At 38.1% G+C, this 23,885-nt stretch overlaps 3 protein-coding genes across 4 annotated transcripts; 1 reads left to right on the top strand and 2 right to left on the bottom strand.

The window, feature by feature from the left end:
* Window positions 1–345: 345 nt before the first annotated feature.
* On the top strand, window positions 346–2,657 carry ing1 (inhibitor of growth family, member 1). The gene is made up of 3 exons (XM_005747206.1): window positions 346–358; window positions 461–609; window positions 1,695–2,657. Exons 1-3 carry the CDS (start codon window positions 346–348, stop codon window positions 2,325–2,327), a joined length of 795 nt encoding a protein of 264 aa, XP_005747263.1. The 3' UTR covers window positions 2,328–2,657.
* Window positions 2,658–3,217: 560 nt separating this feature from the next.
* ube2al (ubiquitin conjugating enzyme E2 A, like) lies at window positions 3,218–6,933 on the bottom strand. 2 transcript variants are annotated; one of them, XM_005747171.1, is made up of 7 exons: window positions 6,855–6,933; window positions 6,708–6,758; window positions 5,102–5,182; window positions 4,990–5,015; window positions 4,744–4,833; window positions 4,582–4,670; window positions 3,218–3,984 (listed from the first exon to the last, which is right to left on the bottom strand). In XM_005747171.1, the coding sequence occupies exons 2-7, from the start codon at window positions 6,749–6,751 to the stop codon at window positions 3,856–3,858; spliced, it is 459 nt and encodes a 152-aa protein (XP_005747228.1). In that variant the 5' UTR covers window positions 6,752–6,758; window positions 6,855–6,933; the 3' UTR covers window positions 3,218–3,855. The 2 variants fall into 2 exon arrangements, with proteins under 2 accessions (XP_005747228.1, XP_005747229.1); XM_005747172.2 differs by having other exon boundaries at window positions 6,850–6,910.
* A 518-nt stretch (window positions 6,934–7,451) lies between these two features.
* ankrd10b (ankyrin repeat domain 10b) lies at window positions 7,452–21,701 on the bottom strand. Its single transcript, XM_005747170.2, has 6 exons — window positions 21,149–21,701; window positions 20,240–20,392; window positions 19,222–19,313; window positions 11,009–11,274; window positions 10,126–10,233; window positions 7,452–7,999 (listed from the first exon to the last, which is right to left on the bottom strand). The coding sequence occupies exons 1-6, from the start codon at window positions 21,344–21,346 to the stop codon at window positions 7,800–7,802; spliced, it is 1,017 nt and encodes a 338-aa protein (XP_005747227.1). The 5' UTR covers window positions 21,347–21,701; the 3' UTR covers window positions 7,452–7,799.
* Between the last annotated feature and the right edge of the window lie 2,184 nt (window positions 21,702–23,885).

The following is a 23,885-nucleotide window of genomic DNA, read 5'->3' as shown; positions in this document are numbered from 1 at the left end:
AGAAATGGTGCCATATGCACTACTAGTGCATATGACATTAATAAATAACATTTACTTGCTATGTATAATTACATTACTATAATATTTGCACCAGATGTTAATCAGCTTTTGGCAATCAGTTTAATCTCATTTTTAACCACATAATACATGATCGAAATACAGTGTTTATTTCGTTACAGTAAACGTTAGTGACACTTGCTTCCAGAAGATTTTGATTAAAACTGTAATGCAGTAGTAATGCTTGAGTGTTAACTTTGCCTGACATATTGTCAACTGTCTGAAAGAAATCCAAAGTAATACAAAAGATTGCAATGATTCATTTTTCTTACTTTTCAACCTGTAGTCATGCTGCTGCTCCGTCTGTTTTAATGAGGGTTAAAAAAAAAAACTAACAACAAGTATACTATTGAACATGGGGTGTATTTCTGTTCTGTTCTTATCTTCTTTTTTTTTTTGTCAGATGTTCTGAAGGAGCTTGATGATGCTTATGACCGGTATCGCCGTGAATCTGACTCCCTTCAGAGGCGCAAGCTTCAGTTGTCTATTCAGAGGGCGCTGATTCGCAGTCAGGAGCTTGGAGATGAAAAGATCCAGATTGCTGGTCAAATGGTACGTGGAAGAAAAACTGGACAAAAAAGTAGCTTTTGGGTCTTAATGTGTGTATTGATGAATCTACGTTACTCTTCTTCTGTGACATATGTGCAAGAACGCTTACCCTGATTAATGGGTTTTATGGATCTTTTGTATCAGGACTGAATGAGCTTTATGTTTACATTTTTTGGAAATCTGTTGTAGAAAGAAAGAAAAAAAAATCTAAACATTTACAAGACTCCAGCAGTAAACATTAAATAACTCTATTGTAGATACAAGCTAGGCAGTTACCAGAAACACAACACTATGTTTGACCTTCCTGTTTGGCATGTTTGGTATGTCAAAGTTCAGTTGGGTTGTGTTCCTTTTGTGATACATAATTAAAGTGGATAGCTTTGATAATAATTTCTCTATGAACATTCACATTTATATATATATATTTTTAAACTATTTTCAGGCTCTTGCCTTTATATGGATAGCACAGTAGCGATAAACAGGAAATGGGGTACAGAGGGAATGACATGCAGGGAAGGACTGGGCGACCAGGAGTGGAACCAGATACAGAGCTGCTAAAATCCTTTTAGTCCATCTGGCATGCATCCCTCCCTCTACAAACACAGGTTTACCCTGTGTAAACCTGTTTATAGTAACATTTGTAAGCCCCTAGACGTCAGCTAAGCCTAAACTGCTGAAAGCATGAACTTCTTTCTAGTTAATTCAGCAAAGAAGGCAAAATTTATGTTCAACAAATCTTAATCAGAGTTGGCTTTTTAAAACGTACAGTGCATCCAAGGGAGCTACAGATTGTCTCTTCACAAAAACATAAACCAAAAAGGATTTAGGCTTCACGATGATTAATGAGTCCTTTAAAAAGCTTTTATTCGTGCAAGTTCAAGCAACATGGCTCATGTGTTTTCAGGTTCAGCTGTTGATTGGCTCTGTCGGGGCACAGACATGGCAGATACTGATGTAGTTTGGGGTTTCTCACATAGATTTGTATTCAGGATTATTTAAGTGTGATGGTTTAGTCTACATTGTCAAATAAATTAGGTGAACTTGGAAAAAATAAAAAACAAAACATTTATGTTCTTTCTTTTTTCCAGGTGGAGCTGGTTGAGAACCGAACGCGACAAATAGACTGGCATTCAGAACTACTCCTTTCCTCTCAAGAAATCCCAGAAAGTCACATTCCTCCGGCCACCTCCATGACAACCACTGCATCGTCTTTGATGTCCTCAACATCAGCTACAGTTACTGTGGGCAAACCCAGTCACCACGACAAGAAGCGTGATGAGGTCACATCATCTTCAGGCGGTGGAGAAAAGGCGGGAGGGAAACGCTCACGACGTCAGAAAAATGGAGAAAATCGGGAAAGCTACGGGGGTCTGGATCATGCTGAGGAAGTGGGAGTGGGGGTGTCTCGGGAAAAGAAGGCCAAAACATCTTCCAAGAAAAAGAAAAGGTCAAAAGGAAAATCAGAGAGAGAAGTGTCTCCTCCAGACCTGCCCATCGATCCGGATGAGCCAACATATTGCCTGTGCGAACAGGTGTCTTACGGCGAGATGATTGGCTGCGATAATGACGAATGTCCCATTGAGTGGTTTCATTTCTCCTGCGTCGGGCTCCATCATAAGCCTAAAGGCAAGTGGTACTGCCCGAAGTGTAGAGGCGAAAACGAGAAGACCATGGACAAGGCCTTAGAAAGGGCTAAGAAGGAGAGAGCCTACAACAGGTAGCTCACCTGGCCCCATGAACATTCCTGTGTGAAAATTTTAATTTTATCTATATTAGCCTTCATTTCCAGTTAACGGTGTTTGCTTAAAAAAAAAAAAAATCCACGAAGAGAGGGGTGTTGTAAATAGTTATTTTTGTAACAGCTGTGTACCTGAGAAACGAGAATGCCATCTCCTGGTTGTTTACAAACAGTAGCTGTAGTACAGTACACAACCATGTGCATGTTTGTAACAAGCTGTCCTGCACATCATCCCTCTTTTGTGTTCATCTTGCATGCAACATCACAAGCTTAACTATATAAACTCAAATAAAAAACAAAGTAGAAACATGAATTCTGTGTTCAACACTACTTTATAGTCAACACTCAAAGTTCACTGTGTGATGATTTCAGATGCATCGTTTTCTGTAATCATTGATCTGTAATTACAACTGAATTGCGGCTTACTGCATTTCACTAGAACATTGTACAAGAGCAACATGGATGCTACTTTTATGATAAAATGAGATGTTTAAAATGTATTTAATGAGTTTTAGGTAAAAGCTAATGATTCTCCAGTATTGCATAAAGAACTGTCAGTTGAGAGTGCATTTTAACTTATATTGAATATATAATTTTATTTTGCTGTTTCAACAAAGATCTCAAAATAAGACCATATATAGTGGATTTTCTGGCATCACCATCTCTAGAAACAGATCTTATGAGAACTTTAGCTTTACTGTGATCCACTTTCCCAGACAAGGCCTGATTTAGACTGACTACGAATCTCCGTAGAGCCTACGACGTACCCTACGCAAGTGGCCGTTGTTGCTACGAGCATTTATGCTCAAACCTTGGAAAGTAAAATAACTTGTGCACTAACAACTTGAAAGAAAATGCATGTCCATACAGGGATGACTTTGCCTTTTTTATTTTTTTTATTTACAAGTACTGGAAAAGGTGACATGGGGAACAACCAGTGCAAAATCTGTACATAATTTCAGTTGCAGGTTTCTTATATACACAAGTGAACGGGAAAGTGAATACACTCCGTCATGCATGTAACAGTTCACAACACAGCAAAGGACATGGTGTAAAGGTGATTTAGTTGTAGTCTGTGATAATCAGGCTGCTCAGTATCCAACTGCCTTATGAAAATAAACTGACAACAAATCAGGCTCACAACAGAAAAGGACCCATGACTTAACGATGTACCCTCTTGAGACACAAAACAATTAATCATGGAGTTATTAGAGCAAGTTGGAACACACCAGGATTTTAAGTAATGGCCCTCAAGTCCATAATGATATTACATCAAGGCAAGATTCAGCACATTTCCCCTGATGAACTTAAAAAGGGGGCGAGAATAGAAAAAAAAAAGGCCCTCTTTGTTGGGCAGGAACAAGATGTTTTATGATGGAAAGTTGAGGGTAAAGTGCATAAAAGCTTAAAATTAAAAGAGGGGAGGGTCAAAAAATTAAGAGGTATTCCACTAAAACTTGCAGCACACACAGCTTAACAATGGACGGAGAGAAGCAATCACAAGTATCAGGTCAACTGTCTCTCCAGCTTTGTTCTACGATGGCAGAGACGCGTTTCTCATATTCCCGTTTGTTCTCCTGGTACAGCTGAGCTGCCTGGCTGTTGGCCGGACTGTTGGGGTTTGGCTCATCAAGCAGGGACTGCAGGGGGAGAGAAGATTAATACAGAAGGCAAGAATATTTAAATGGAAAACAACAAACCTGAATCAACTTATTCATCTACTCAATGTTATTGCACAATACTGAGAATTTTCCAGTTTGCCACTGTACTTTTACAAACTAAAATCTCTAATCTTTTGAATTTAATCATAAATTTAAATCTATTATTTGTATCTTGATTATTTTCATGTATTAACAGCACTTAATGAATCAACACTACATTATAAATGAGTTGCTATATAAGAAAATAATATTCAGAAATTCTCAGATGTTACCGATATGTTTAAGCTTACACTTTGGGACATTTGTTTAGTTCACATGATATGAGTGGAGATTATTCAATCAGTGGGTGGTCAGCTGCAGTCCTACACACTGACATTAAACTTAGTCTCAGTGGATGAGCCTGAATTTGCAGTAGCAGCTTTTCGTTTCTCAGAGAAATATATACATATTATTTCTATTATATATTATAATATTGCCACAATGATTTGGAAATGCACTTAATGTTTCCATAATCAAATTAACAATAATATGCCATAATAATGAAATCTTTTATTGTTAAATATTGACACTTCTTACCTGGATAGATGTTAGAATAGAAGACACATCATAAGTGGGGCTCCAACGATTCTGTAGGATGTCTAAACATATACTGCCATCCGCGTAGACTGTAGAGAAAAAACAATTATTAACAGGCCACAAATAACACTATAACGAGGCAGCAGGTGATCATGTTCTTACCATTTGGATGAAACATCTTTGACACAAATCGCACTGTAGGGGGTTTGTTAGGATATTCTTCTGTGAATTCTACGATGAGTTTAAATGTACCTGAAACAAAGGAACACATATGAGATTTTGGACCAACTGAGGACACTGTGGAGATGTGACTTGAGGAGTCTCTTTCAATTAATTCTATTCAGTGAGATTTTTGATTAAGTTACTACATTTAACTTTATCTATCTCCATATACAGTGGGGTACTTACCATCCTCAAAGGGAGTTCCTTCAGGGCTGCGAATTTAGAGAAAAGCGATATTTTGTCATTTGTTCAGACACAAAAATAAGATCTACACTTCAGAACCAAATTAATTTCTTACCCAAAAATGACTGCATTCCACACCATGATGTTGTTTTCAGAAGGGGCACCACTGACACCAGCTGGAGGATCCTCTTGTAGACTGCATACCCAAAAGGTTAAGTAAATAAATACACTGAAGCAAAGTTTCAAGGCCTCAAAGGTAATGACCAGAGACTGTATTTCTCCACTGAGTCCACAGAAAGGTGTATTTCACAATCAAATGTCTCCTTTCATTGTCTAACCACACCCACATTTATAAGGTCAAACAAACATACCATACTTGGAAACACAGCTGTTGCCATGGTTTCCTTTTCCTAACACAATGTGTCAGTGCCATTAATGATAAACGGTAGGAACTGTTATTTACTAAATACAGAATTAGTTACATCATGAGCGACAAAGATGCTTATATTGTGCCTGCTCAAAGTTAGCTGTTAAAATTTAAAATTACCATAACTACCTAACTTGCAATGAAGCCACAGAAACATTATATAATTGTTCTGCTGTGAGATGCTCAATCACTACCCATTTATTGGCACTTATCTCCACATAACTGAGTCACCTGCCTTCACAAAGTGTTGTGTTTATTCGGAACTTAAATCTTGGCCCCTCCACATAAACATAAAAATACAAAACACAATGAAAATACAAAATACCCAGAAAACCGCAAAATTCACTGAAGATGAAACTAAACATGAATAAAAGAAAAAAATTAAAAAGCCATATCAGTAATAGGTTTGGGCTACACCAAACCATATTCCTCCCAAACACCTGGAAATACCTGCTCACATTCCTGAATCCTGATATTTCAAATATGACATAATCAAAAGACCAGAGGCTCGCTTTACAGTGAGATCAAAACACGTTTAAGGACCCCGAAGAGGTCCAGTAACTCACTACGATAAACAGTTAGGATCGCTTACAAAGTAAAAAAACCCCAAAACATTTTCCGTGGGCAGTGTTACATTACGGTTATAAAGGGACCTGAAGGCCAATACACGGCCTGGCATTCGCTTTGTTTTACTGTTGTTTCTCACCTTTGACATATTGATTTCTACTCTGAAATTTACATAACAATCTAACTTTATTCTGTTTCGCTTCTTGGCGTCATTATTTGCCCCATTAACTAAAACTTTTGTAAGTTTAAGACCGTGGGGATGTCGAACCGTTTGTGCTGGTCAACAACGCAACTATGAAGCGGAAATATAAGATAAACGGAAGGAATACATTCGTGGAGTACTGGGGTTGAATGCGTTGAAAAAAATGTTTAAACCATGAAAAATGTCCGTCCGGCCATTCCTCACGCATATTCAAAGCTAAAAGGTTTAAAGAGTCAGCTACGAGCTGTACGTTGACAGAAGCCTTAGTCAACCAACCTGCTAGCATTAGCTAGATCCGTTAGCGTCACGGAAAGACGAAGCGCTTTGAAAAAAAATACTTCACATAAATGATTCACATTCGCAGAAGCATACGATAATCTATAGCGGTTGCTTTGTGGTTGTTTTTACACAGGAAACTCCTAAAATTGACTATATCCTAAAAAAAACAGCGATTAGCTATGTCGGGCTAGCACAAGCTGACAAAACGGCTAACGATGTCGGCATAATTCCTGTACACCAACTCACCGTTTAAAATCTCTCATAAGTCTTCTTCTGGCCGGGGTTGACATAGCTTAACTTGAAGAATACGTACAGACAAGGCAAAATAGTTGACAGGAGCTTATTTGCCTATATTATAGTTAATGTAATTTGAGAACGTTACAGAAACCTTACAGATGGGAGCCCGACTCTTCCGTCGTCCTATAAAGCTAATATGACGCTCTGGTTTGCATACGTAGATTTACACAGGACGATACCACATCAAGAAGGAAGGGGGGGGGGGACATCTGCGATTGATTACTAAGCAAACCTGAAATTTCTAGCATGAAAATGTCAGTAGACATTTTGTGTTGTTAGCATAAGTAGTTTCTATAAAAACGCGGTAGTTCCTTTCAACACGATAGATTTATCTAATACAATATTTGATTTGATTGGAATCAACTCCCCACCCCATTCGAGTTAAGGGTGGCGCGGGGCGTGGCCACGGTGACGTAGCCTCGATGACGGGAAGTTTGTGCTGAGCAGCTATGATGAAGGTCGGCCCTATGACAGCTGTGCCAGCACGTGAGAGTGCAACTTTTAAAGCAGTTTTCTGTATTAAGCGAGCACACCAATAACTTTAATGTATATATCTAATGGATAGAAAAAGAAAGTAGGATACCATGATTCTCTACACACATTATTTCATAAGCCATCTATGGCAGGAAGCAGAACAAGATGTACGGAGAAAAATCAAACTTTGGAAAACCTTTTTTTAATGAATTACATCTTATGTGTTTCCATTTTTTAACATATTGAGACAAAAAAAATTTCAGCACTGGCAGTGGTTCATCTCAAATGCTTACTTTAGTGTATTCAAAGAAGACTGCTATTTGTAGCATAAATCACAACAAGAACTAAACATTAACTTTTTTTGTCTTTAACAACACAAAAATCCACTTTTTACGCTGCTTTATTAATGCAGTTTCAGACCCATCCAGAACAGTGGCTCTGCTGTTAATAACAAAGAAATTCAATGATCATGACCACTCTGTGGCTTTAAGGCGAATGAATGCTTGTTTAGGCTTAGATGAGTTTCAGGCAAAAAGGAAGAGGTGTCAGGAAGATCACTTTTGTATTTTAGGATCCATGGTAAAGAAGCATGGTGCTGAAGAGGGTGTGGTCATAGAACTGCTCCGCTTTCACAGACTTCAGGTGCTCCACCTGACTGCCTCCAGTGCTAATGATCTCAGGTGAGCCGCTGTGGATGTGGTGGTCAAGGAGGATTTCTGCTGTTGAGCCGTTTGAGAAAAAGTCCTCACAGTGTCTTTCACCTGCCACTGTAAATGAAACAAATAGTCAAAAGGGCAAACAAATTGTTTTGATCGTGTTCCTGACTCTAATAGAGAACAAACGAGGCAGGGGGCGATTTTGTTTTGCACAACTATTTAAAATTCTTTTTACTACAATTCTGTAAGCAGCCATGTAAAAATAATGTCTATTACATGGCCAGCTTTCAACACACATCAAGTGGTATCCAACTCTTTGGATTTAAAAAAAAAAAAAAAAAAAAAAAAAAAAAGAGATCAATAAATTGCGAAATAGACTCCACAGGTTTATGCAATCTCAAAAGTTTTGACCTGAGACCTTGTTTTAAAATAGGTCACGTCCTGATCTGTAGTAATTCTGACATACAATTTGCGTTGTACTACCATGACCTAGTTCTGTGTCATTTCACAAGAAAAATCACAAGTCTTTTAAGCTCCATGACCCAACATCACAAGCAGAATTGTAAAAAATGTCAAAGGCACTGTATTTGCAATCATCTGAAAAATGTAAGCATTTTTAAAAATAAATAAATAAACACAGATGTTGTGAGACAGGAGAAAGAAAAAAAAAAAAAAAGAGCACGAGGATACACCAAGAAAACAAAGGCCACATTTATAAACTTTATACACATTTAATGATGTCAAGCAGTCAAGTACAAAGCTAAATCTGCTCAGTACTCAAAACATTTGATGCCCCAGATTCAAAGACTACACACTCAAACCTTCTGCCACGTAAAACAAAAACAAAAACCATGTTCAACATGAAATAGTACTACAAAATACAGAAAGAATCCCCCCAGCGTCTATAAAATTTGAACACAGCATACATTAAGTTACCGTTTGGATTACTTAACGCAGCTTAACAAATAAGGCTTTTTGCAAAGTGTAAAAAACCATGCAAACTTTTTTTCAGCAGGACTGTTTGTACATAACAACAGATTGCAATATGGCCTGATATTAATTTAAAAAACACACTGGGTATTCTTCTGTAACACATGCAAATGCAAGCCTAGCTGCTAGTTACCTTAAAAGTTCGCCCACACACACACACACACACACACACACACACACACACACACACACACACACACACACACACACACACACACACACACACCATCATATTTCAGACCAATCATTGACAAAGGTGAAAAAGAGGGGTTAACAAATTCTACTCTTATGGACCAGTAAATGTTACTAAAGGGCATCTAGAAACTCCAAGAAAGCTGCACAGTGAATTATGTAAATTTTAAAAGCTACATTCATGTTCAGATATGCTTTGGCATAAAGTCATTCTTCAATATAAAATGCGAAATTTCCAGAGACTTTCTTTATGTATGTTTTAAAAAGTGCTTAGGTACCAATTTCACATAAATGTCACCTATTAAATATTATTTTAAATCAACAATATTTACTGATTTATTAAACTGGGAGAAAAACAAACTCGAACATTACTATTTTTTTTGGTGTTGGCAGCAGAAGGTTGGTGTTCACAACATCAGGTGACAAATGAAGTTTTCCTTATTATACAATAATGCACAAGTTTATAAGCGTTATAATAAGACATGACTAAATATTTTTTATGAAGCCAATATAAACATTTGCACTTTTAATGCAAACAACGTGGTATAATTGTGCAAAACAAAATCATCCTTTTATTTAAAACCTAATAAAAAGTAAGCATTACACGAGAACGGTCAGTATAATCCGACGTATGCACTGACTACATATCTGTATAACAAACACATATTAATGCCTTTCTCCTTAAGAGTATAATCAGGTACATGGAAAAGTAGAAAATACAACACACACACGCACGCACACAGCTAAATATCTTTCAAAGGAAGCTCTCCACCAAATCAAAACAAATGTATTTCGATATCTGTGCATTACTCAAAAAGGAAACGTACAACAAACATACAAATGGGAACATTAGCGTGTGCCATTTCACACACAAGCCCTTTACAAGTAGGCATAAGAGTTGGTGCAGCGACAGGGGGTCTGCATCGACGCCACAGTGATGACCTCCAGCTCTTTAGCTGTGGGGCTCGACCTGGCTGGTCCCCCCTGATCCATGGGCCCCGGCCCTTGTGATGGTGCAACCCCATTCATCCCAAATGCAAAGCTTCCTGGCCCACCTGAGGTTACAGTCGCTGCCAGCTCCATGTTCATGCTCTCCATCTGCGCATCTCCAGCTCCATCTAGTGGCCCATTCCCGTTAAGCAATTTGGGTTCCACACAAAAACCTGAGAGCCAAGACGAGTGGAAAAATCAGTGAGCTGAGAGCCAGGACATGTTTCTTCCATCCATTTAAAGAAAGATTTGCTTAGAAGATACAATTAACCCAGATTTTGTCCTAAAAATACATGCAGACACTTGGTCATGTGATGAAAGGAAGAATATAGTTTGTAGATGACAATTTGCTGATCTCCAATTCACCAAAACTGAATTATTTTTTGTTGTCATTCATGCATGCTAGAAATAAATTAAACAGCTGAGTGTAAAAAGAAGTTTGAGTACCCAACATCCTTTGGTGTTTCAACATTATCAATTAATATCAGGAAAATGAATTATAATCAATAAAGAGTCATTGTGTCACACTATTGCTGTGACTCACATAAAATGTGAATTAAGTCTAACAAGACCCTTTGGAGGAAAGACTTCAGAAAATATTTTTTAAAAAAGTAAATACCTGCAGAGATCTACCCCCTTAATCTCCTAGATACACTGATGGTATCAATTTCAAAATCCTACTTCACTTGGTTTTCAGATTGTCTTGACCTTTGACCTTGAGGTCAAGGTCACTGAGATTTGAACTCGATGGCATCAATTTCAAAATCCTATACTGTCTCGTTCTCGAGTTATTGCATTCACAAACTTTGGTGTGCATGACACTATGCCATCAACCTTTTATGGCTGAGGGGTAATAATGTCTTGAAAGTTTCAATTTCCTTTAAAAGGTAACAGAAGAGGAAAAAAAAAAAAAGTATCTGAACAGACCTGATCAGCTTAGTAACTTACCGTTAGTTCTAGCCTTCTTTCCAGGGTTTGCTTCCATGCCTTCGAAAGACCTTTTTCTGTTGGGCATACCATTCAAGAAGCTGCGTCCCTGGATGGTGGGGTAAGTGTGGCACCCATTCTGGCTCATGCCATTCAGAAAAACCCCGTTATGAGACTGAGCCATGTTTTGTTGGAAGTTCTGGGCATTGGAGAGTATTTCAGCGCACTCCCGGAATCCCTGCGCGTGGGCCAGGTCAGCAGCAGTCAGCCCACTGGCATTCCTCATACTGCACAACAGAAAAGGGAGTGTTAGAAACACTCACTGTATGCTCCATTTACACAAATAAAACACAAACAAAATGAGACAAACCCAAGCACGCACACGCAGGCACACACACCCCCACACGCACATACATACATAAACGCACGCACGCACGCACACTCATTAAGCAAATATTCGCACACACACACACGAACACAGATGTATAGAAATAGCCTGTGCTGCTCTACCCTCTCTCACATCCTCTTCGTCATCTTCATGACAGATGACGACTGATCCCTTTGGGATCATCTGCATCTTAAAGATTTCACTTGTTTCCACATAATTAAGGAAACACGTCTGCTGCAAACGGACATGGTTAAGACAGCTGAGCACATGCACTTGAACATGTATGAAATGATCCGCTGCATCCACAGGAGATCACATCCATGGACCGCGTCAAACGGGCTACATCAAGGAGCATTCTGCGAAGAATGAGAAGCGGTTGTCATCTCACGTCTCCAACGCCGATAGAATTCAAGGATTTCTGCAAAGCCGCATCAAAAGCGCAGTGATGTTGTCTTCTCTGTGTCAATGTCCACGTGGAAAAGCCAGCAAAGAAAATGACAGACTGGCAAAGTGACGAAATCCCCAGAGATGAGTCAGAGAATCAGAAGATGGTGAAGACTATGATGCAATCTTCAGAACAAACTCCAGAGAGTGAACGATTAGGGCGAGAACAAATCAAGGTCGAACTGCAGCACCCAAGCAACACCACTCTTCTTTTGTTGAGAATGTGAAGCTAAAGTGAACTTGTCCTCATGTTGTTTCAAGAAAAATGAGCAAGAGAATAAAAAAAAACAACATAATAAAATAACTCTAAGTAGTCTGTGCACTCTGTGTTAACCATAGCCAGTTGCAGCAGTGATAAAGTAACTTTCTGGGAGCAGTAATGAATGAGCAAACAGCACTGTGTCCCCTCCCCCTCACAAATTTACAGTTTTCAAACAGCATTAAAGTGTGGAAACAATTTCACCTGCAGGTAAAATGTGGACAGCAAGGAGAAAAAACTACACAGGAATAAAATAAAAACTATATTTTAAAAAAGGCGCTATTAATATAAAATATGATCATTCTGCTGAAGGATACAGAAAATAATCGACCAACCAAAACATTTCTTGCAGCTTAATGATGGAAATTTCTTTTGTCTGTTTCAGCCAGTTACAAAAACAATACTGCCGTTGTTCGGGGCCTAAATGTCATCATGCTGTGAAATGAGTTCTCTAACCAAACAGCTCAGTCTTTGTCAAAGAACTGGGAGCGCTGGCCCACATCTGACTCTGGACTGTTTTTTTTGTTTGTTTGTTTGTTTGTTTGTTTTTAAAAACACGACAGGAAAAACATTGAAAGCAATCGTCACGTCGTTTCATGCATGACTAAAATGATTTACCGAAATTTTAGGAATACATTTTGTTTCATTGAACTTTGCGTTTATAGTGTTAAATTAAAAACCAGGTGATATTAACTTCCACACAAAGAGGCAGGATTTAAAGCACACAGCTGCTGTTTGGTCATTCGTGAGGTGTAGAAACTGCTCGTTCTCTGCATTTTTATCTAAACAGTTGTGCAGAAATAAACATTTCAAGAACTAGTGCATGTGAAAAAACATTTTATAAAGAATTGAAGATTTAAAAAAAATAAAATAAAAAAATCAAACAAGTAAAAATCACACAATAAACTTGTTGCACATTACCCGTCCCCTTCAAAATTAACGCTTCCAAAGGATTAATCCAAGAGGTTACATTTTAACTGAATATCATTTACATGTTAAATGGTAGATGGATCAGTCTCACTCTAAGGAATAGAAATTCTCATGTATAATACTAAATAAGAATTTAATGTTAAAATTTGTCTCTCTTTGAACACAAACAGTTCCCTAAGTAAACAGTGGACCAGATAGACACAGAATAACATACTGTTACTGTGATAAAAATCTAACATCTTCTAATCTTAATCATTAATGTCCACTTATTGTATGATAATGGCACAACAAGTACTTGCCCTAATTCTTGTCTAGAGGAACTCAGTGGTTAAGCCTTTTTTTGGACAAGGGTGAAATTGCACCTCAACAATCCCCAAATGAGATTTCCTCTCCCTTTTCAAGCACTTAAGATATTAAAGTTGCTCCTCGTTTTGAAATCTTATATCCAATGTCAAATGAGTGATTGCAGAGACACTCGCAGATTACTGCAGCTCTTCTGTGGGGTTGGTCAAAGATGGGGAGGAGGTTATAGGTGCAGTGATTTTTTTATGTGTCTGTATATGTTGTGGATCTCTTAAGGAGGAAGCTAAACATTAGACACTCATGAGTGCCAGGCATTTTAAATGCCTGACTATAAGTGCAAATTTCAAGTTTTCAGATAAAGTCTGCTGCAAATTAATTCTCTCATTTCTTTATTTGACCCTCTGGCTTCATTTCCAGCATTGACTTGTTTCCAAACCAAATCTCAGCTTGAACATCGCCCTCCACATAACTGAAACAATATGCCCCTTTTCTATTTCCTTAATTATTTAAACCATTATTCCTTTAGTGAGACCTGACATCTATGGTAATCACTAATCCAACAAAATGGATAGCTGTGTATAGCTTAAAAGAAAAAAACAAAACAAAACAACAACAAAAAAACAAAAACAAAAAAACAACTTAAAAAAGGAAGCGTTAATTCTTTGTAAATGCCTGGTATGCTTTGCTTTTCGGTCCTAAGCACACAATATGCATCTTCTCTAACTATTGTCTAACCTTCCAGAGGCAGCCTATTATCATGCTACATGTTGACATGGGACTCACGTGATTAACCCTGTCCATTTAAAGGACTCCTATGGTTAGTTCACAAAATAAAGACAAATCATAAAATTAAAAAAAAAAGAGGCTAAATACAGGAACAATCATGGATAATAAGCAAAGCATGCAGGTCTAAAACTTTAGTTTTGATTTATTAAAAAACCTAGCATTAAAACCAATCACCGCAAGAAATACCTCAACAGTTTGCCAGTGTGTAGATAGGAAGCGATAGTGAGAACACTCAATGCCACAACAGTGCGGCTATCCCAGGGAACGGGGCAGACTCAGCAGTGTCTATTCTCCCCCTTTCTAGGATTACTTGAAAAAACCAAGTCATTTCCAATTCAATGGCTGCAAAACATTAAGATGTACGGTTCTGTTTCTGTTAACAGTATAGAAAACTTTTTTTGTAAACTTATTGTCACTTTCATAAAGGAAAAGGTGACAAAGATTAGAAGTCAAAACAGACTATGATATTGTATAGGGTTAATACTGTGACATACAAAAGAAAACATTTCTGTGTATAACGTAAAATATTTGGTACAGTGAAATGACAGTGAATAACCATTGCAACAGGATGATGTTAGCATTAGACAGTTCAGTACATGATGTTATGCAAATCTAACCCATCTCACTCAGCTGCTCTAAGCATGCCTGCACTACGCTCATCACCGGCAGCCTCTAAGCACTGGCCTACCTGCTGCTAGTTTGCTACTGGACCACCTTTACAGTTTGAGGCTCATGACAAAAAAGAATTTCTTAGAAATCTACCCCCCAAAAAGTCTATATAGTTTTAGTGCTAAGTTTATTTTAGCGTTCTAGAGCAAAATCAGAGCATTGGTTTTATGATTCTAATTAAATACTGGATTTCAAAAAGTAAAGCTCATATTTATAAAGCTGGGTCCGATTTATTTAGTTACCATATATCTACTTTATGAGTGGTTCTACGAGTACTTTATAGATGTCCTTATCATTTTTCTTGGTAGTGTATTTAGAATAGGATTTAAGATGGCGTTCGTTCAAGTGACTTGGCGCAAACAGCCAAAGATGTTGATCCTGTCAGCACTCGGGACAGAGCTACAAATAAAACCATGATGAACTGTGACACTGGGGAAAGTTTTGAAGAGTTTTATTTAATCGTTTTTATGTTCCAGTAAGGAATTATGTAAAAGTTATGACTGTCAACCCAATCTTTTAGACTAAAGCAGAAACGCTTGCACAGAGGTGTTGCCAAAATGCCTGCTGAGCGTCAAGGCATGCTTCAAGAAGGACCCAAGTTGTATCCAACCATGACACCACTGAGTAAAATAACACAAACCTCAGGTTTAGGTGGACTTAATGTTGTTCCCACTCATTTAAAAAAAGAAAAAAAAAAAAGAAAGGTGCATAAAAGCATCTGTAGGTGACGGCCAAAGGAATGAAAGTATTTCATACATAATTCAAGCCTTTCAAGAGCACTTCCTTCTAATGAATCAAATGAGTACATCACACTCTTCTTGTGTTTCTTCTTTCTTCCACATGGAAAATGTGAAGATAAGCAGAAACAGTCAAAGCTGCAAAATGCTCTGACATATAGTCAAAGCTTACAGTTTTATCATTTATGAATTACTTCTCCCCGTTGAAAAGGAAATCTCAGATGACAAGTGTGTTCAAGAGGATGTAATACAAAGCAAGCATAAAACAAAGCCAAGAAGATGAACAGCCCACTGAGGAAAATCCTCAATGAAAAATGTAGATTTAAGCGACTGAATAAAACTCATTCATTCATTCACTGTTCATATAATCAATGTGACAAGGACATCCTGTTTGCGTGAAATATAATTTAGCCGCTTTGCTGTAAAAACGTACTCTCAAAGGCTTCTGTGAAAATATTTGGAGGCATTGCTTTTCTTTTACAACCATGGTAATGTTGATGTGAGCTTCCATTAAGAATAAACCATTCATAATCCACTAAATCCATTTTACTGCCTTAGATCCTGTACAAAACACTCCACAGTAAAAACGTGCTTGTTATTGAAGCTTCGCTCCCATAATGCAGTGAGTGGACCGGAGGGCAAAGGAAGTGTTTAGATGCCTATCACGGAGCTTTAATCTGACATGAAAGAAATGTGACATGGAGATGGATGTTCAAGTAATAGATCTCAAAGAGTAGACTCAATGTTCAAGCTAACTTCCAAAAAGAAAATGCAGAAACTTTGACTTCAATAACAGCATTTATAATAAAAAATTACAAAAGCTCTAAATGAGTGGATTTAGAGCTATTTGTCCTGACTAACAGATTCAAATTAGAAGATTATCAACACAGTATTTTAGACTTTGTATATTACACATATTTTGAATTAAACAACTAAAAATTAGGGTATAAAAACTAAAAGCATAAGAACACAACTTAGTTCATATAGTAGTATATGATGTAGACTACTATGTATTGCAGAGTTGTATTATTATAGTATAAACTGCATAAACAAAAATCTTTTCCCAGCAAAATATTTTCTCTCTTATGCATCAGATATAATGCACCATGAGTGCTACCAACGACTGATTGCCTGAATAATTATCACGTCAAGGTTCATTTGCTGCCTTGCCACCAAATCTTTACTGCACATGACAGCAGACTATTTTCTTTGTCAACCTTTGTTAGCATTGGAATATTTTGTTAGCAGATGTTTGAAAGCCCTTTGATGCTGAAATTTGTTATTTTGTCATGAGCCCCAGTCCCACCTGCTGTGCCTTAGTCTTCCCTCCAGCTGCGCCCCCGCTACATTTCTGAGTCATAAGTTAAATAAAATGAAAAACAAACAAACTTGATAATAAACTAAACTAAATATCTGTGATCTGCAGGGAGAAAAACAAAACAAAACAAAAAAATCACATATCATTTTCATCAAAAAATATAATACTCATCAGCTGATAACCAAATGCACACTGCGTGAACCACTGCTGAGCTTCTCTGCATGAAAGCAGTGGATTTAATTTGCCAAGGCAACCGTAGCAACCAGGGTGTTTATACAAGGAGAAAATGAAGTGTTTTTAATTTCCATCGAGTGTTTTTTATGACTCTGGGACACGCACTCTGTGAAACTATGCGGAACAGATTATGCATGGTGTGTGTGTCTCTAAGACCTTTTGAAAAGGCGTGTGAGCACTGTTTGCATTCCTTTACTGAAACAAGGCCCAAAGTCAGCACTGCTCTCAGATTATGTTCAGTATTGTCATGGTTATACCTAAAGCTCACTTTTACTGCTTCATGGTGGGATTTACCTTCTTTACAGAGAGCTTTTGGTGCACAAAGATTTATTAGACTACAAAAAAATTAACATACATATAAACTCCTTGGTAGCTTGGGGTTTCTGTTCTCTAATGGGATCACAAAGAAAAGGCAGGCAGTATGTTGCAGAAAATGAAGCTGCAAGACTTCATAATTGAAAAACAAAAACAAATAAAACATGTTGAGTCTAACATCTAAACTCCTAAGACTAAAGTAAGCAGCAACTTTTAATTTCTTTGTGCATTAAAAAGCTACTTACAAACCCGGTAACCTACTTTAGTGAGAAGCAACTCAAGGCTTTTTGTTTTGTTTTGTTTGTTTTACAGCTGGATAACACAGGTAAGCTGTGAGTATGTAAACTGGGTGCCTAATTCATTAGGCTTATTCACATGACCTTTAGGAAAGTAACAGCTATGATCTAACGATATAGCTGTTGTTATTTCAAGTCCTGCTGGTCTTGAAGCTAAATTTAACAAACAGGAAAAGTGAGTCTTGCCTCACTTCTTTGTTCATGTGTCAGATCGAACATCAGTGATAACAATGTTTTCTATAAATGGGTATGTTGGCAAAACAACTGTAAAGGTGTGACTGATCATTACTACAAGAGGAGATTATGTCTACCTCCTAAAATAATAAGCTAAATTTATCGTGCAAGATCTATTATATCTAACTCTGTTATCTGCTCAATGCAGATATTATTGTTAATTTTAATGATCCTTGAAAAAGGTGGACATGAAAGCAGCCAAAACAATCTTGCAAAAACTTTAAAAAAATAAAAAAATTTTGCATTTCCAAACACGGCCACCTAATCAATGCATTTTCATTCAATGCAACACCTTACAGCTTTTCCACAATGACAGTAAAGAGGTATTCAGATAAAAAAGCAATGTGCATTTGGTCACCCAGTTAAGCTGTGTATTTAAGACACAAATCTTTAAAACAAATGTTAACAAAGAAAACCACACTCTAGATTTAACAGAGATCATGCAACATGGTCTACTAATTAAACAGTTTATCAACCTTTACATTAAGTTGCCCTCATGTTTGTGTAATAATCGTGCTGGATTGAAAAAGTCAGCCATCTAGATGAAAGACGCCGTGCAGAGTTAATAATCAACTTTTACTGTAACACACATAAAGTGTAGCAGACTATAAAGGTAATAAACGTCTGCTTATTCAAGTACACAAGCAGGCACTTGTGGAATATGTCTTATCTGATAATGTTACACACAGAGAGCAACTTAATGCGAATTGTTGCAATGAAAAACAACAATTTTTAAGGATTAACAAAATGTGTCACATTTTCAAGGAAGCGCCACCAATTCTGTTAATGTTTAACATGTCAAGCAAGCTAACTTTGCTATATTATTACCGTTTCACAAAATGCATCTCTAGAACTTCTAAAAACATTTTCAAGGATGTAATTGTCTACACAGTTGTCTGATGTACATTTTTAATGAACCCATGAACAATAAAACAAAGATGATTTTATTTTGTTGAGCTAAATGACTAATTCAGTCCTTTGCTCAAATCTTGTTTAAAGTTATATACAGACACAACCTGAACTGATTTAAAGTAAAGTAACCGCTTCTAGAGCAGCATTCCTTTTGGCTGGAGCTAATATAATATCAAAAATTTTAATCTTAGTAATTACATTCTGCACCTTCTACAAATTTATGTTTAAGACCTGCACTGTTAATTTTGCAGATCACATATTTGCAGCTTTGAAGAAACTGAATAAAACATTTAGACTTAACAACTGTACTGATGTGAGTTTGGTGGCGATCCCTTGTAAAGGTGTAACTAAGTTGCTGGATAGTACAGAGGAAAAGAAATGATGACACAGGACTGATCACAGGACTTACTCAGCTTTCGCTCCCTGAATCAAGAGAGTGTTGATACACTCCAGGCTGCCCGCGCGAGCAGCCTTGTGGATGGGCGTCTCGCCCACATAGTCCTGAGTGATGACAAGAGACCGCAGTTATATATAGAATGTATCAGACAGACATTACCAATTAAGTATTTATCAAATGTATCACATATTACTGCATCCTAAGCACATACTGGATATTATAAAAGGGTGTAACGCTGCAGGGCAGAGCCTGAACTTTTCACCCAGACATTACTGCCGCCCACACACATTTACAGTTGCACATTAGTAAGAGTGCAGCAGAGGAAAGAGGAGGGGGGGGGGAAGAGAAGTGAGGCAGCTTTCTCCAACCACAATGCAACGTAGGCTGCACTCAAATATCACACTTTCCTACTGCCCAATCCCAGGAAAGTTAAAAGGCTACACACTCAAGAGGAAAAGGTCCGCAAATCTGAGAACTTTCCCTTGTGTTTATTTCCACAGACGCTAAGCAGATTCAATGGGAGTTGCAAAGCAATGTGGTTCCTGATTACGACAATATGTTATGTCACTGTGCCCCACTAATCTGATTCCTCTCAGTAGTGCAGTGGAGCATAAAATATAGCCTCAGCGCATGAGCCTGTCTGTGTATGAAATCCCACGGAGAGGAAAAGACGGATGAGTGAGGCACTCAACAGTCTGACAGTGGCTGCTTCGGGAAATATGGTGAAGAAATAAATAAATAAAATGGAATGTGAGGGCATTGGTGGGACAAATGGAGGAGTGAGCAGCAACACTGCTAGGGCCGTGACCCCAAATTAGAATTATCCTATTCAATGGGATTATCTGAGCTCAACCCCTCACGCTCCTTTCACTCGCCCCCTCCCCTGCTTCCTTTTCATTTCACATAAAAACCATTGTCCCTTTTTTTTTTTTATTATGTTTTCCTCTTGTCCCACTTTGTAACAAATGCAGTCTACATGTCACTTCAGGAAACTCTGTGAAAAAGGATGAGAGTGGGTCTGATATCGTACCTGTTTGTTAATATCTGCACCAGCTTGAAGCAACCATAACAAACACTCAGGGTGGCCCCCAAAAGCAGCAATGTGAGTGGGCGTCTGTGCAAACCTGGAGGTTACCGCGTTCACACCACAGCCCACCTGAACCAGACGCATCACACAATCGAGCTGTGAAGACACAAGTGCAATGCACATACAGTCAGACAGGCCCATTACCTGCATTCTGAGACAGGGCAGGTACAGACAAGTGTGTTACAGCAGCCGAAAAAGGGCAAAAATGAAGCGCTCCTATGTGGGCTGACTGGGTTTTCGAGGCACAATTATCAAAGCTTTGCCTCGGGGTATGAATCCAGTCTCTGTACAAACGTGAGGCCTATTCTTTTCTAATGTGCAGTTTGTTAAACAAGTCTTACCACGAGTATTTTTATACTCAAACGCTTCATTAAAAATGAGTCATTAGCGCCGGGAGTTGGCTTGAAAGCAGTTTGAATAACCGCCCTTTTTAGCCGCAAACCTGCTACAGTCCGCGAGGCTACATCCAATTTAACTAACTGCTCGTTAGCTAACATTTGTGGCTCTTGTAATGCTAGAATTTCGTGTTAAACCTATCGCCTAAAGCCATTAGTTAATATTAACAGGGTTCTTGTTCAACACTAGGTAAAAACGTACCTACAATTTTGCGCATACTAATACAATTCATTGAAAACTAGCTTTAAAAAGTATCGCTTTAACTTCAACGGTCTATTGTCTGCCTGCACTCAGGGACAGCTGCTTCTTCGTCTCATCAGCTAACAGTTAATGGAAACATCAGGAAATGGCCGAGACGAGCCTCATGATGTCGAAGAGCGACGACGCTCCTTCTGGATAACATTTCGCCAAAAAAAAATATCCATTAACTAAAACCCGGGCGGACAGAAGCGATACCTTTCCGAAGTGAGCAGCCCAATGTATGGGCGTCCAGCCGTAGAAAGTGTCCTCCACCGTGAGGTCGGCCGGGTTTGATGTGCACTGAAGGAGGGAGCACAAGGCACCGACGTCTCCATCCCTGCAAGCCCGATGGAGAGGGAAGCGGCTGTTTAAGACCTCCTCGCTTGAGAATCCAGACTCCACTCCCACCGACATGGTAACGAAATTATAAATATTAGTCGACTATTTAAGAGGAGAGAGTAAATTAACCAGATGTGATTCAGTCCTCCGCGCCGACTCTGCGACCGTGCACGAGGACACACGCCACCCTGAATGGCGCGTCTTTCTCTGCCTGACAACACAAAGCAGGAGGCGTAGAGCACGCGCCGAGCTGAAACCCGAGAACCGCTGAGAGAGCCGCAAACTGCGGACTGGACGTCACATTCCCGATTTCCCCGCTTTCCTCTCTGGTCACTGTCGAGTGCCAGATTTTACGTTAGACCAGGAGCCTGTAATTACTTTCTACGGAAGATTGATGATATCCCAAAAAGGTGTTCTTATAATGTTATGAAACTCTGATGTTCAATTTTTCAGCTATGTGTTGAAAACGAAATGTTGAAAAAAAAATACATAATAAGAATCCAATTAGATAACTTAGGACCTTTCCTTCTGAACACCTCTGGACTTCCTTGTTTAATAATGTACAGTGGGAGAATACATGGTGGACTGTATCAACAAGAGCACTCAGAGAGCTTAACTCCCACTTAAGAGCAAGGGCTATACTAAAACTTTGATGTTTTATGATGTTTTTTAGTACAGCCTGCTGACATCAGTCTGTTTTGGTGAAAAAATAAAAGCTGTGTTATACAGTTTCTCTGTCATATGATATATTACTAGATATGATTTCATGATTTTTTTTTTCAAGGTCTACTTTGATTTTTGGCAGTAACAATGAAAGTCAAGGTCAAATGCTTTATGCAAACTATATTTTCCCCCTCTGTGTCTGTACATACACACTCATATTTCTGAGTGAGCAGATCATCCCCACGCAGCTCAGTAAACAAGGGTGGAGACTATAAGAGGACAACAATGGGAGAAAGGACACATATCATTCATTTTTCTCAGTTATCTGAGATTTTCTTAATGCATTTTTTGTGATGACTGAGTGCAGCGTGAAAAAACAAATAGTACATAAACATATAACTCTCCAAAAAAACCAAAAATATAAATTATATACATAGGCATTATTTTGGGGGGTTAGGAACATCGCTGTTGACATTCCTATTGTGTTTTAATGCTACCTGTAGTAGATGTGATGAGTTATAATAGCACATATCTCTGCATGTCAGCCAGTGAATGTCTTTCGCCTGCAAATCACTGATATTAGAGTTGTTTTAAATTGAAATATTTCATGTTTATATTATTATTCACAGTATAGAATATATTCTCTAACACACTTATCATCACGTTAATGTACTGAATTTATTATCCAGTCAGTTCACAATCACTGACAGTCACCTCTATGCCACCTTCTGTATATCTGAGTCACTGGATTAGTTAAAGCACAATGGACAAAAAACGGGTAGGCAGAAATGAATCAGTCTTGAAATAAATTATTAGTATCCATCACAATATATCAATAATGGATAAGATAAGATAAATAAGATGATTTCATTGTTTCCCACAGGAGAAATGAGCACACTTTCAGGAAATATCTTAAAATAAATTAAGCAATAATAAGGACTTAAAAACCAGTTACCTTCTTAAAAACTTCTCTACTCCTCTTGGTGTTCAACTGACAGAAGGACAAATGAACATTTATAGCAGTTATATTTACACAAAGGGACGCTGTGACTCCTACCAAAGTTCATCAGCATAAATCAGAGCACGACATGCACGAGGGGCCAGAATCCCGTTGGCCTGCCAAACTGTGGATGGGACTAAAATATCTTGGTGGGTGAGGAGGGTTGTTGTTCCCACAATCCTTTCCTGTCATTGTGTGACAGCTATTGATCACCTCCCCCCCACCCCCACCAAAAAAAACCCAGCACCATGCTTTAATCCATGGTAACACACATTATGAGGTCAAGTGAGGCTAGTTGTTCTTACTTATTTTCAAATAGTTAACACGTAAATAGATGTAATTAAATGTGAATATCACTGTGGATTTATTTACTACTAAGAGTTACAAATAAATCACAACTCTGTTCATTTCCTGAATTTCCTGCTGAGCACCTACAGGAACTATTTCTATCTAATTCCCTTCCCTTTCTGCTCAAGGGCTCTGGTGAATGACTGGCAATGGACCAAACCACTGTGAGGCAAATGTAGGAGAGTCCATGCTATAATTAGCACAAGAGCTTTCAGTGCACGTTATTATAGTATTTAACATCAGTTATATTTACAGTGCAGCACTGAGGAGGATAATGCTTTTTTCCAACGTAATTTTGTCTCATGGTTGGAATGAAATGGCCATACAGTTTTGGGATGAGTGGTTCAGATTTGAAGGGTGTGGAAGAGTTCAGTGCCACACTTTATTTTCTCAGTTCTGTTTAGTGTCACTAAATTTCCAGTAGGTTTTCTTATATAGATTATGTGGCATAATTCATCAACAAATAGACAGATCAAACAATTAATCCAGTATCATGGTGACAGCCCAACAGATGCATTTTGTGTTGACAAAAATGACTGAAACAAATGATTTCCTTTAAAGCTGTATATTTCATTTTATTTTTAAGCATTATTAGTTCTAGTA

This window comes from Pundamilia nyererei, unplaced genomic scaffold (assembly GCF_000239375.1).
Source record: "Pundamilia nyererei isolate P.nyererei 1_Seehausen unplaced genomic scaffold, PunNye1.0 scaffold00190, whole genome shotgun sequence".
NCBI lineage: Eukaryota > Metazoa > Chordata > Actinopteri > Cichliformes > Cichlidae > Pundamilia > Pundamilia nyererei.
This window is presented reverse-complemented; position numbering and strand designations above follow the sequence as displayed.